The following is a 14,087-nucleotide window of genomic DNA, read 5'->3' as shown; positions in this document are numbered from 1 at the left end:
GCTGCCAACTGGTCTTTAACATCACATGTGTAGTTAGGGACAAATCTCTTTTTTGCAGAAAGTAGGCGGAGGACAGTGTTATATGTGAGCTGTCCATTGTAGTAATTGTCAAAGATGTTAAAACCCAACGTGACATTAGGAAGAAGCCTGGAATTCTCATTTATTTCTTTTATGGCAAATACAAGAGCCAGAATATGCTGGTAGTTTTTTGGCATCACACTGAAAAGTTACATTAGGTACTTTTTTTTCACAAAAAAAGAAACATGTTTTCTTTTTTTATGCTTTAGCAAAATTCAAACAAAGCATTTTATGTCAGTACGACTAACAAATTTAGAAAGTCTTGACTTTAGTGCATGAAAGAAAATATTATACTCTGAAAAAAGTAAAGCCTTACTTGTGTGTATTTTTCATAAGTAAAGCCTAAGATATTTTCTCATCTATAACATTTCATACAATCTGACATAACATTTCATATGCTGGATTTTAAGCTGTGAAACAGGAAACAGTTTCTGTTCAAGCTAGAATCACATTCACATAGGATATAAATTCTGCTTAGTAGCTATATACATAGGACAGATTTATCATTTGAAAAACTATGCTCTGTGGATTGAAAATGTTATGAAATGGAGGGAGCCAGAGAAGCAAGCTTATCTTTCTCCTTTCTGAAACTGTAAGATACACCTAACGTTGCAGGAAAAGCAATTAAATCTAGAACAAGCACAGTGCTTTCTCTTTACCCCTTCCCTGCCTTTCTAGCATTAGACTTCCCATCTATTCTTTGGATGCTGTAATGAAATATATTCTATTTATAGAATAGCTCAAAAGAAGAGAGCAGAGTTTGGCCAAATATAGTCCATGAATTCTTTGCTAAGATGAAAACTAGGAAGTAGACTTTTTCTAAACCAAACACAAAATACAGCTATTCAGTGATTCAGATATTAGTTCCTTTGGGAAAATCGAACAGTGGAACAGGCTATGTTGTAAATTCAAAGTATAGCTAATCACTGATTGCTAACAGTTCAGAAATGGAACCTGTCATGTAATTGGTGACCCATTGATAGAATCTAACCACTTGAATGTGTTTTGATATAAAAATAAAATAAAATCAGAGTTGCAAAAGTCTGATGAATCAGGCAACATACAAATAATTGTAATAAATAAATTAGAAAAATGATTATAAGTCTGGTGGTATTAGTAAAATTGTCATTAAGACATGGTTTTAGTGATGAAAGCACAACTACTGATTAATTATAGAAAAATTAAAGAAAGAAAGAAGCTATGGAAGAAATCTGTAGAGTTTCAGATGAGACAGCACAATAAAGACTATGAAATACTGAAATTTAAATAGACAAAATTAAAGTGCAGAGTTTTAGAAAATGACTGAATGAGAATCAAGAAGATGGTGATGAAAAAAAAAGCTGACAAGCAAACATCAAAGTATGAAAAGCATTAATAAGTGCAAATATAAATGGTGTCTTCATCATTTAAAATAAAACAGTTGTGATTCTTCAACAATAAGGAAAGATTTCACTCAAAAGGCAGAAATCTAGATTCTGCAGAGATTCATCCATTTTTCTTCTGCTCAGGATGGGATAGAAATGGCTTACATGGCTTCTTTCATACTAATCTCTGAGGGCTTTTCTCTGAAATCGATTGACAAGTGGAGGAAAAAGACCTGGGAAACAATCTCTCCAACAGCAAGGTTTCCTGGCTGGTAGAACTCATGTAAAATTACGACTGGATCACTTAAGCTGCATACAATGGAAGGAGCCCTGCTGGAAAAGTAATTTGTATTGAACACAACTGGACATAGTGAAAAGAGTGAAACAATGGTGATGATACCGAATGATGCTTTGCAGATGAGCATTTTGTTGATTTCTTCATCAGTATGAAGGACTATTACTACTAGGCTAATAGTTTAATAAGGGGGAAGCATGCAGATAATGATAGTGACAGGACCGCAGGTGCTGAAGTTGACATCTGGAGAAATATTGTTTTCTTTTAACAAAGACTTTATGGGGACCTGTCTAAAATATTATTTCTCAAAATATGAAGCAGAAAATGGTAATTGTCACATACATTAGCTTCAACCAAAGTAACTAATTTATAAATGTATTAGGAGACATTTACATATGTACATATAAATGTACATCTATGAATGTATCTTAATTCCTAGATAAATTGTTTATTAGATGACCCTGCATTGTCTCTTTATTAGTTGATCTTTGTTGTTCAGTTCAGACCTGAATACAATTATGTAGCATTTAGGGAAAAAAATGCAACTCAACAACCCAACACTCGATATTAAGATAGAGAAGACTTCAACAGCCACCACATATTTTCCTTTGGTACTCAAGTACATTGGACCAAAAGACAACCAAACACTGCAAAAGACCAACATGCTGAAAGTGATAAATTTGGCTTCATTGAAACTGTCAGGTAACTTCCTGGCAAAGAAAGCCACAGAGAAGCTGACCATGGCCAGAAAACTCATGTAGCCCAAGACAAGACAAAACATGGTAGTAGAACCCTCATTACATTCTAGAATGATTTCTTCACGGAGAGAGTTTAAGTCCCTATCTGGGAATGGTGGCGAAGTAAGCAGCCAAAGACAACAAATGCACACTTGGATAGAGGTGCAGGAAATGATGATAGTATATCCCAACTTTCTCCCTACCCATTTCCTTATCTTGGACCCAGGTTTAGTAGCCACAAAGGCTAGAACAACAGTAATTGTTTTGGCCAAAACACTGGAAAGGGCCAAAGAGAAGACAATGCCAAAGGTTGTTTGTCGGAGAATACACGTGGTAGATGTTGGTTTTCCAATGAAGAGGAGAGAGCAAAGGAAGCAAAGAAAGAGAGAGAAGAGAAGAATGTAGGTGAGGTTTCGGTTGTTTGCTTTGACTATAGGAGTGTCCTGGTGTTTCCAAAAAGTTCTAAGGACCCAAACTGTTGTCAGAGCAAAAGCAATTGAAAATCCCATTAAAGTGATTCCTGGTTGCTCTCCAAAGGACAGGTAGTTTAAAAATTTTGGGATGCATTGGTTCTGTTGAAAATTTGGATATTCATCTTCTTGACATTCAGTGCAGAAATCCATATCTGGAAATAGGAGGAAAATGTAGATTTTAACTGAGAGAAATGTAATGTGGAACAATCTAGGAAGAAAAAGGAGATTTCAATGCCTTATTGAAGAGTCAAAAGGGGACTCTTCATTTTAAATCTATTTCTTTATCCCAGTTTTTTAAAATACATTGAAACTGGCTTATATGGTTCTCTCCTCTCTTATCATTTCAGCAACTATATGATATTGGCTACATTGAAATCTAACTAAAGGTTATCTATTGCAGGAGTCACCAACCTTTTGGACCTCAGGGACCACTAAATTCATAATTTTAAATCCCGAAGACCACTAATAATGCTTAATGACTGCCTGGGTGGGCGTGGCTAGATGGTCATGTGACTGGGTGGTCATGGCTAACTCGATGTCACACACTTTGAGGGGCGCCTTGCCGGCCTCTACTCACCCCTCCCCTCCCAGCCACTCCATGCCTGCCCTCTCGGGCTCCTTAGGGCCCCAAGAGGAAGCAGTTGTTGGAGTTAAGCAGTCAACACAAGAAAGAGTTGGCAAAACAGCTCAGTTCAATTTGGATCTGACCGAGAAGGAGGCTCAGCAGAAGCACCTCACTGAGGACTAGGAGCATAGGTTTTCCAAGCAAAAGGAAGACCTGTGGGAGTAGAAGGCCAGGTACCGGCACCTGGAGGCTCAGCGAGCTAAGATGGTCAGCTAGTTCCAGGCTATGATGCAGTCCTACTGGAACAAGGCCCTCTGGCTCTTCTCCACCAATGGCGCTTCCCTCCAGCTTTCACCCAAAGTCCTGCACCAGGAGGCTGAAGAGACCCCAAATCGGAATTTCTGCCCCCTCTGACCTACACAAAAAGACCCCAAAGGGGGAGACTCTTTGCAGCAACACAAATGTTCATTGTATGTATCCATCCCAGGGGCCATAGTTTGAGGACCCTTAATTTAGTGCAATATAAAAAATGCAAATAATTTTTCTGCGGACCGCCAAAATTTTCTCACAGACCACCAGTGGTCCACGGACCACCAGTTGGTGACCGCTGATCTATTGGACACATGAATCACATAGTATTTTGTATGGAGAAGTGAGAACTGTCCATTCTCTTTTTTGTTGCATATTAACTTCAAATGAAGCATATATATATATTTATATATATATATATAAAATCTTTTCTCATACCTTTCTGGTTAGAAATCTTTCTTTCTGGACATGGTACACAAATATAGCAGCAAAATGGTTCCCCTTCCTTTTTTTCCTTATGGTGACCAGGACGACACTGGTCATTACATACAGATATTGGTAATATCTAACATAAACATGTGGAGAATATTTAGGATTGAGAAATATGACCAAATATGAGAAATATGAGATATACAATGTGCATATGATCACAATGGAACTGAAGGAATTATATTTATTCTATATCAGGTCTAATTCATGGAGTTAATAATTTTTAAAACTCTAAATTCCATTACAATATATGAACAGAATTATATGGGAAGAAGACTTCTTCCCATATAATTCTGTTCATAGAAATGTAATAGAAAAATGACATATTTTTTTAAAAAAAGAATCTGAAATGATAATTACAAATGGTTAAGAGTTGAAGAAATAAGGAAGACATTCAGATCAGTGTATTTAGATTTGACAATATATGTTTTGATACTTGAAAACTGGGTTGAAAGGAATATACTGGAATGTGTTTGCATTACTTTTGAGTAATGTGTCCAAAATTGGATTCTGCATAGGCATTGTGTATGTGTTTACATTTGTGAGCATATGTGTGTGCATGCGCACATGCATGTGAATGTACTGTACATATGTGTTTTTGGCCTGCTGGTGTTCTGACCCAGCCTTAGCAGAAGCAAGAAACAGACCCATTGTCATGAAAAAACAGTCTTTGTTTACCTCTTGTGAATTAATTGCATTCACCCACCAAAAAGTCCAGGCAATAGTTCTTCAAGGAGTTAACTGCAGTACAGACTTTATCAGTTCCTTGCAATATGAAAGGCTGCAAATTAAGTTCTGGCAAGCAGTCTTTGTGGCATGAAACATAATAAGCAAAATCTTCAGAAATACGAACTGTTGTCTCCTATGACAACCACTCCCCTTTCCTTCTATTTATTTCCCAGCCAGGGAGGGGCCATTTAGCATCCATGTGTGCTTTGTTTCCCAAGTTGACTTCTTGTCCTCTGTTGCTCACCTCTTCTAACTACTGGAACAGGCCCCAGCTGTTCTTCCTCCTCACTCATATCAACCTCCAAAGGCAGCTGCCTCTCTGGTGGTTGGGTAATGTTGGATGGCCCTGACTCTATCTCTGCATCCAACGCAGATCATCCATCAGAGCCTTCCCCAGACTCCAGCACTGGCCCAAGTTCTTTCCCAACCTCCTCCTCATCCAAGTCTACCGCCAGCTCCACTGACAACTGGCTAAATACTTTTACTTTCCTTTTCTTTACAGTATTACTGGATTTATGTATTTAGGGAGTTATAGCACTTTTATTCTGCTTTGGGAATCATTATTAATGAAACATAATTTATAAACTATACACCCACAAACACACAACTGCAGAAAATAAAGAGGGATTTGTCTGAACTCATATTTCATATAGATACTCCTCAATTTATAACTGTAAGTTGTGCCAGTTGTTATGTGAGTACATGACTGACCCAATTTTATAACATTTTTTACAGTGGTTGTCAAACAAATCACCATAGCCATTAAGCAAATTAACCTCATTAAGTGAACTTGTTGTCCACAATGGGCACCCTGGAAACCAGAAGTCTATTTTATTCAATATCTATGTTCTGAGTCATCTTACAAAATAATCAAGGCTTTCTCATTTTCCAGACTTTCCCTTTAGCTAAGTCACCACACATAATGATTGTTTCCTACTGGCATTTAAAGAAGACAGCCTGAACCATTCCTTTTTTGGAATCAGGAGTTTGAGACAAGATTACACTTTCTTAAATCAAAAATTGAAGTTTTTTTTCCTTACCTGGTTAAACATTCGGTGCCACACAATGCTTTCAACACAAATGGATAATTCTTTGCCTTGAGGTGCCAAAGGATCCAGACTTCCAAATTTGACTCTAACATATGATTGATTGGGAAAAGTTATCCAATTTATAACATCAAATCCAGTTACTAGTTTACCATTATCATCAAAATGCACAATTTCTCCAGCACTGTTGTTGAATAAGATACCTCTTAGAAAGGGATGGAACTAAAACAAAGCAAGAAGAACATTCATTGTGGAAATCCTGAAAAACAAACTAAGCATGTTTACTGCAGTAGGATTATTTTGTAAATCTGTTAGAAGCATTTGGAGGCCTATAGCATTAAATAGGCATCTTCAGATTAACTGTAGAAGAGAAATGGTAAAATGGCAAATAAATTGTGTTTTCTTATAAAGTTGTACTGCATACCCCAACGATGCCCTTGAAGTAATGTCCTAGTGCCTGGAGGCTGTGCGGATCTGGATGGGGAGACACAGGCTCAAGCTCAACCCTTCCAAGACTGAGTGGCTGTGGTTCCCGGCATCCCGATATAGTCAGTTGACTCCATCACTGACTATTGGGGGCGAGTCTTTGGCCCCCTCAGAGAGGGCTCGCGATCTGGGAATCCTCCTGGATACACAGCTGTCATTGGAGGAACATCTGACGGCTGTTGCCAGGGGGACTTTTGGTCAGGTTCGCCTGATCCGCCAGTTGCGGCCCTTTCTTGATCGGGATTCCCTGTCACTCATGCCCTCGTCACCTCTTGCCTGGACTACTGCAACGCTCTCTACATGGGGCTCCCCTTGAAGAGCACGCGGAGGCTCCAACTGGTCCAGAATGTGGCCGCGCGGGTAGTCACGGGAGCTGCATGGCTCTCCCATACAACACCTCTCCTGCGTGAGGTGCACTGGCTCCCAGTGGTCTTCCGGGTGCACTTCAAGGTGTTGGTTATCACCTTTAAAGCACTCCATGGCATAGGACCTAGTTATCTTTGAGACCGTCTGCTGCTACCGACGGCCTCCCATCGACCTGTGTGCTCCCACAGAGAGGGCCTCCTCAGGATGCCATCAGCCAAACAATGTAGGCTGGTGACCCCCAGGGGGAGGGCCTTATCTGTGGGGCACCTAACCTCTGGAATCAGCTGCCCCCAGAGATAAGGAGAATCCAAGACCTTGGTGCCTTCCGCCGTGCCCTTAAAACCTTCTTTTTCCAGCAAACCGGGCTGGCCTAACACTTTTTAAAATGTTTTTTAATTGTTTGTTATTGTTTTTAATCATGGGGCCAAATTTATATATATCTTTTTAATTGTATTTTAATGTTTGTAGTTCATGTTTTTATTTGGCTGTTCACTGCCCTGAGTCCTCAGGGAGAAGGGTGGTATACAAATTTAAAAATAAATAAAATAAATAAATAAAATATAGTTCTCGTCAATTTATGATAATAAAGATATTCATTTATTTGTATAAAAGAATTTGATCCAGTGTTGACCTCCAGCTACTGAAGAGTCCATTGCTCAGATAGAATAGAATAGAGCTGGAAAGGACTTTGGAGATCTTCTAGTCCAACTCCCTGATCAAGCAGAAGACCCTATACCATTTCAGAATGGTACTTTGGAAAATGAGTTGAGCTCTATTCTTTGTGGCAGCCCCTCAAATACTGGAATGCTGCTATCACATTATCTCTAGTCCTTCTTCTCTCTAGACTAGCCAAATCGAAATCCTGCAACTGTTCTTAAGTTTCAGTTCCAAGCTAGCACAGAGAGAAAAGATTTCCAATAAGTGTTGGATGACAAGAAAAGCTGGAAGAGTTTCTTGTGCATTCTTTGTGGCAATATAAACATAAAGTAAAAAATGTTTGAAAAAAATCTGGATAGTTTGAAGAGCAAGAAATGTTGCAGTGAAGACTAAACAAGTATGACCATAGGAAACATCTGTCTTTTATTTATTTATTTTTTAAAATTGGTTTGATTTATATGCTGCCCTTCTCCAGAGACTCAGGGTGGCTTACAATGCGTTACGCAATAGCCTTCATACTTTTGTATATACCTGCTTAGTAGGGCTTTCGGCCCCCCCAAGCAGTGTTCTTTTTTATACAAAGTCAGCTTATTGCCCCCACGATCCGGGTCCTCATTTTACCTACCTTGGAAGGATGGAAGGCTGAGTCAATCTTGAGCCTGGTGAGATTTGAACTCACAGTAATTGCAGGCAGCTGGCAGCTAAGTGCTACTTAACAGCACTTTAGTCCGCTGCACCATCAATGCTCTCTGTTTTGTTACATCTCTATGTAAATATATTGTACTTCTGCTCTCTTATTCTGTTGCATTTCTGTAACTTTATGTTTGTTTGAACCACAAAGTGAAATGCATATGCTTAACTATGGTCCCTAGGATCGAGAGAGGGAAGAGTGAGGGTATCTTGGAAAGAAACAGTCTGCAACATTCTGAGCTATTGCCTAATCGCGTTTCCTTTAGAAAGGAAATGCAAAGAAATTGGGAGAACTTTTTTCTGATTAATTTTTTTTCTCAGCAGCGCCCTGTCCTGATACAGTTCATTTTGGAATTCAATCTTTCTCTTTCAAGCGTCTTCAGTGGGAGACTTACCCAACTGATAGAGAGTCCTTGCCCACCTTGCTTAATTTCCAGAAAATCTTTGGGGGGAAAATAAGTGAATACAGTTGGCAATATTTCAAGTGCCACAAAAGACTGTGTGGTGGTTGTCTAAGAAACCTTGTATTATATGATTACATTGTTCAACTAATAATATCAATAGCACTTAGACTTACATACTGCTTCACGGTACTTTACAGTACAGCCCTTTCTAAGCAGTTACAGACTCAGCATATTGCCCCCAACAATCTGGGTCCTCATTTTTCTGATCTCAGCAGAATGTTCAGAAGGCTGAACATTGATCCGGTGAGACTCAAACTGCCTAACTGCTGGCAGTCAGCAGTCAGCAGAAGTAGCCTACAGTACCGTATTCTAACCACTACATCACTACGTCTCTTAATGTTATATAGTTGAAACTTCAAATAAAAATAACATTACTAGACCATAAACTGCCATCCTAGCTTTCTATCTCTAATAGACTCTAAAGCTATTAAAATTCTTCCAGGATGATTTCAATTTTTTCTCTCCTCTACTTTGCAATTGATACTTAAAATCTCCTTTAAGTAGCAGTTATTCATAATATGTCCTCCATCTTTTATTTTAAAGCAAAGGACTGTGGCCAATACTAGATATGGCGACGCTAAATTTTATAATCTAGATAATGTAACTGTTGTGAATCTACTATCCATATGCCCTTGTTATGAAATGCATATGAAAATTAACCTTTTTGGATGCTAATTACCTGCCATGGCTGGAGATTCCAAAACTGTAGGAGTCTTCCAGGCACCCTTCTCCTGTATTTTGCTTTAGCTTCACAAATAGTGTGTAGAGTACGTGCAATGGCATGGGCAGCATTGTAGGTATTGTAGCTTTGGCCAGTCATTCTCATTTCAAAGAAAGTTCTTGGAAGACTCTCCAGCTTCTCTTTTCCTGTGCATTTTTTCTTGTGCTCCTCATCTTCAGTTATCTTGTAATTTTTCAACGAACAGCTAAAAGCCTTTTCCCAAAAATCCTGGATAAAACCATCTTGTCTTCTCCAGAAAGGCTTTACATTCTCAAGAAATGCCGTAAAACCGGGTATGTCATTTGAATGAACTGAAAAAGATATAGCACCTTGGAAAGGAAGAATATCCATGTTCTTCTGATAGTCAGTTAATGTGAAATCCCACTGTTCTGTCACAATCCACACTTTACCAATGTGTGAATCCCAAGCAGACATCTGAAGATACCAGATTAAATTAAGCATGGATACCAGGGAACCATGGGCAATAAATACATTGGCTTTACTTTTCATGAGACTGGGAAATTTCTCCAGATCATCTAGAAACAAGTCTAAAAGTTCAGCCAGATCAGTCCATTTATGTGTTCTCTTGATAAAAGCAAAACAGATATGGTTTTCAAAAAGCATAGGCACAATGCCCTGGAAAAACCTTTCTCCATTATCATCATTCACTGCAAACAGGCCAATCCATTTCCATCTAAAATATATCAGTAACTGAATAATCCCAGAGTACTGACTGTATTCATTTGGAACCATCCGATATAAAGAAGAAAGAAGAATTTCATCACTCAGTCCTAAAACAAGTGATCCATATGTGATCTAAAATAAAAATGACATAATTTCTGTAAGACTGATATGTATATTAAATTACTTTTTAACATGCAATTGTAACAAAAATATCTTATAATATGAGTTCGCACAGAACTTCAATCACATCAAGCTTGAGAATTCCAATTTACTCACTACCTTTATATTTTATTCTAGAACTTTAAAATAAATATTTTATTATGCCTTTACAAATTAACCATGTACTGAAGAAAGGGGATTAGAAATCTGTCCTCTGACAATTTCATTCCTATCTTCATTCCTACCTTCATTGGGTGAGGGTGCCTTCCCTGCCGCCTTGAAGGAGGCGGTGGTGAGGCCTCTCCTCAAGAAGCCTCCCTGGACTCGGCAGTATTGGCTAATTATCGTCCAGTCTCCAACCTTCGCTTCGTTGCGAAGGTTGTTGAGAGTGTGGTTGCACGACAGCTTCCCCAGTACCTGGATGAAATGTCGTATCTAGATCCGTTCCAGTCGGGTTTCAGGCCTGGGTACAGCACGGAAACGGCATTGGTCGCGTTGGTTGATGATCTCTGGAGGGCTTGGGACAGGGGTTGCTCCTCTGTCTTGGTCCTGTTAGATCTCTCAGCGGCTATTGATACCATTGACCATGGTATCATGCTGCACCGGTTGGAAGAGTTGGGGGTGGGAGGCACCGTATTACAGTGGTTCTCCTCCTTTCTCTCCGACCGGTCACAGTCTGTGTTGACAGGGGGGCAGAGGTCAACCCCTAGGCCCCTCATATGTGGGGTGCCGCAGGGATCGGTCCTCTCGCCCCTTTTGTTCAACATTTATGTAAAGCCGCTGGGCGAGATCATCCGTGGTTTCGGGGTGAAGTACCATCAGTACACTGATGACACCCAGCTGTACATCTCCACCCCGGACCACCCCAATGATGCCCTTGAAGTGATGTCCCGGTGCCTGGAGGCCGTACGCATCTGGATGGGGAGAAACAGGCTCAGGCTCAACTCATCCAAGACTGAGTGGCTGTGGTTTCCGATGTCCCGATATAGTCAGCTGGTGCCATCGCTGACTATTGGGGCGAATCATTGGCCCCCACGGAAAGGGCTCGCAACTTGGGCGTCCTCCTGGATTCACGGCTGTCTCTAGAAAAGCACTTGACGGCCGTGACTGGGAGGATTTTTCATCAGGTTTGCCTGATCTGCCAGTTGCGTCCCTTTCTAGATCGGGACTCCCTACACACGGTCACTCATGCCCTCGTCACCTGTCATCTGGACTATTGTAACGCTCTCTACATGAGGCTCCCCTTGAGGTGCACTCGGAGGCTCCAACTGGCGCAGAGTGCGGCCGCACGGGTGGTTATGGGAGCAACGTGGAGCTCCCATGTAACACCTCTCCTGCGCGAGCTGCACTGGCTCCCGGTGGTCTTCCGAGTGTGCTTCAAGGTTCTGGTTACCACCTTTAAAGCGCTCCATGACTTAGGACCTGGTTATCTACGGGACCGCCTGCTACCACCAATAGCCTCCGACCGGCCAGTACGCTCCCATAGAGAGGGGCTCCTCCGGGTGCCGTCGGCCAAACAATGTCGACTGGCGGCCCCCAGGGGGAGGGCCTTCTCTGTGGGGGTACCTACGATCTGGAATGAGCTCCCCCCAGAGATACGGAGGATCCCGGATCTGCGCACCTTCCGCTGCGCGCTTAAAACGTTTTTATTTCATCAAGCTGGCCTGGCCTAAATCTTCTCCCTTTTAAAATTTTAAAATTTAAATTTTAAACACTAATTTTAATTTGTTTAATTATGGGATATTTTAAAATTTAGCCAAATTGTTTAATCTGTTTTAATCTATTTTAAATTTTGTATCTCTGTGTTTTATCTTTTGGCTGTTCACCGCCCTCAGTCCTTCGGGAGAAGGGCGGTATAGAAATTTAATAAAATAAATAAATAAATAAAATAAATCTGCAAAGAATGTTTTGCAAGGGAGACCTGTGGAAACTATCTTACCTACATTCTCAATTTCTGGCACAGTTACAATCTGAAGTGCTGTCACTGGAAACTATTTTGAAATGTCTCTCACATGAAGGATATGCTTTTTATATGTTACATATTAAATTTTACTTACGGCATTGATTTATTTCTCTAAGTTTAATTAATATTAATTGTCCTTCAATGTCTTATAAATATACCATAGCATTTTATTTATGTAATGTTTTGCAGGTATCCCCCAAAATATTACCTGTGGAATCTTGTAAAGGTTTAATATTGTGGCCATATAAAGAGAGGTTTCAGAATCAAGTCCTCCAATGACTGCTATCAAATGGTTCTCTAGGTCATATTTGTAGTTGGGGATAAATCTGTTCTTTGTGGAAAGCAGGCGCAAAGTGGCATCATATGTGATCTGTCTACTACAGTAGTTATCCAAGATGCGGAAACCCAAAGTGACATTTGGAAGAATCATGGAATCCTCATTGATTTCTTTTATTGCAAATACAAGTGCCAGAATGTACTGGTAGTTCTTTGGCATCACACTGCAGAATTACATAAAGTGCAGCAAAGCAAGTTTAGAAAGAATACATAGAGTACTTTAGCAAAACAAAACTTTTTTCTTGTGCTATAAACACTAGAAAATATAGAATGTCATAAATTGTGTGAAGAAAACTCTAGCATGCCTGAAAGAAATAAAGTAACAGAATAATAGAATAATAGAGTTGGAAGGACCTTTTCTCACCATTGAGCTATATTTTCTTAGATGGGTCCAGTGTTCAAGTGTGTCAAGATCCTTCTGGATCTTGAGCCTATCTTGTGGAGTGCTGGCTTTTCCTGCCAGCTCAGTGTCATCTGCAAATTTGATGAGTCCACCTTCCATTTCTTCATCTAAATCATTTATGAAGATATTGTTGAATATTGAACCTAAGACAGAACCTTAGGATACCCCACTGCTTACTTCCCTTCATGTAGATGTAGTTCCATCTACACTTGACTACACATTGAGTGAGATTTGTTGGCTCATTATGAATCCATTTGGTGGTGATGCTGTCTATTCCACATTTCACTTGGTTTTTTTAAGTTAGAAAACTGTGGTTTACTTTGTAAAATGCCTTACTAAAATCCAAATATACTATGTCCACAGCATTTCACTGATCCACTAATTTAGTCACTTTGTCAAAGATTGAAATAAGATTTTTTTGGTAGGATCTGTTTTTGACAAACCCATGTTGGTTTCTTGTTATAACTTGGCCTGCTTCTAGGTGTTCAACAAGTTTGTTGCTGAACAAGTAAATTGAACAAGGTTGAATGTGTTTCCCAAAATTGAGCAAATACACTCACTTGTTTATTGTGAATCATGCAGACAGGCATTTCCTTATATGTTTAATTCATTGTTGCTTGACATAAAGCTTTCAATACTGGATTCAAAGTTCTGAAACAGAACATACTCAAACATATGTTAGCTTGGCAGGGTTTTTTAAAAAATACCTGTCACTACTTTATTCTGAAAAGCTACAGATGTAGGGCAGAGTTCTTGTGTCAGAAGTCCTTGCCTATGCCTGCATCATGACAAATATGCTGAGAATTTTGGAAGCACTATTAAATATATAAGCACATTCATAAAATAGGGAAGAATTTAGTAAAGAAAGAAGGAACAGGGAAAAATAATTTGCAATGGATTAAAAAAATACCTGACAATACAGCACAACAAAGCATGAATAAAAGGTGGAACTTTGAAGAAATACAACCAAAGAGCTTTATAGCTTTATTCAATAAGGAAACGTTAAGACCTCAGGTTAGTAAAATGAAATAGGTGAATAAAAAAATTAACAGGAAAGCAGTTGGTAATGAGAC

At 39.5% G+C, this 14,087-nt stretch overlaps 2 protein-coding genes across 2 annotated transcripts in view; one reads left to right on the top strand and one right to left on the bottom strand.

The window, feature by feature from the left end:
- Positions 1 to 14,087, top strand: part of LOC117668965 (uncharacterized) — a 33,646-nt gene that overhangs the window by 17,346 nt on the left and 2,213 nt on the right. The gene's annotated exons all lie outside the window — the stretch shown is intronic.
- Positions 2,189 to 12,771, bottom strand: LOC117668701 (vomeronasal type-2 receptor 26-like). The gene is made up of 4 exons (XM_060693604.1): positions 12,484 to 12,771; positions 9,428 to 10,285; positions 4,260 to 4,386; positions 2,189 to 3,099 (listed from the first exon to the last, which is right to left on the bottom strand). The coding sequence occupies exons 1-4, from the start codon at positions 12,769 to 12,771 to the stop codon at positions 2,189 to 2,191; spliced, it is 2,184 nt and encodes a 727-aa protein (XP_060549587.1).

This window comes from Pantherophis guttatus, chromosome 4, assembly GCF_059756535.1.
Source record: "Pantherophis guttatus breed Tessera chromosome 4, ASM5975653v1, whole genome shotgun sequence".
Lineage (NCBI taxonomy): Eukaryota > Metazoa > Chordata > Lepidosauria > Squamata > Colubridae > Pantherophis > Pantherophis guttatus.
This window is presented reverse-complemented; position numbering and strand designations above follow the sequence as displayed.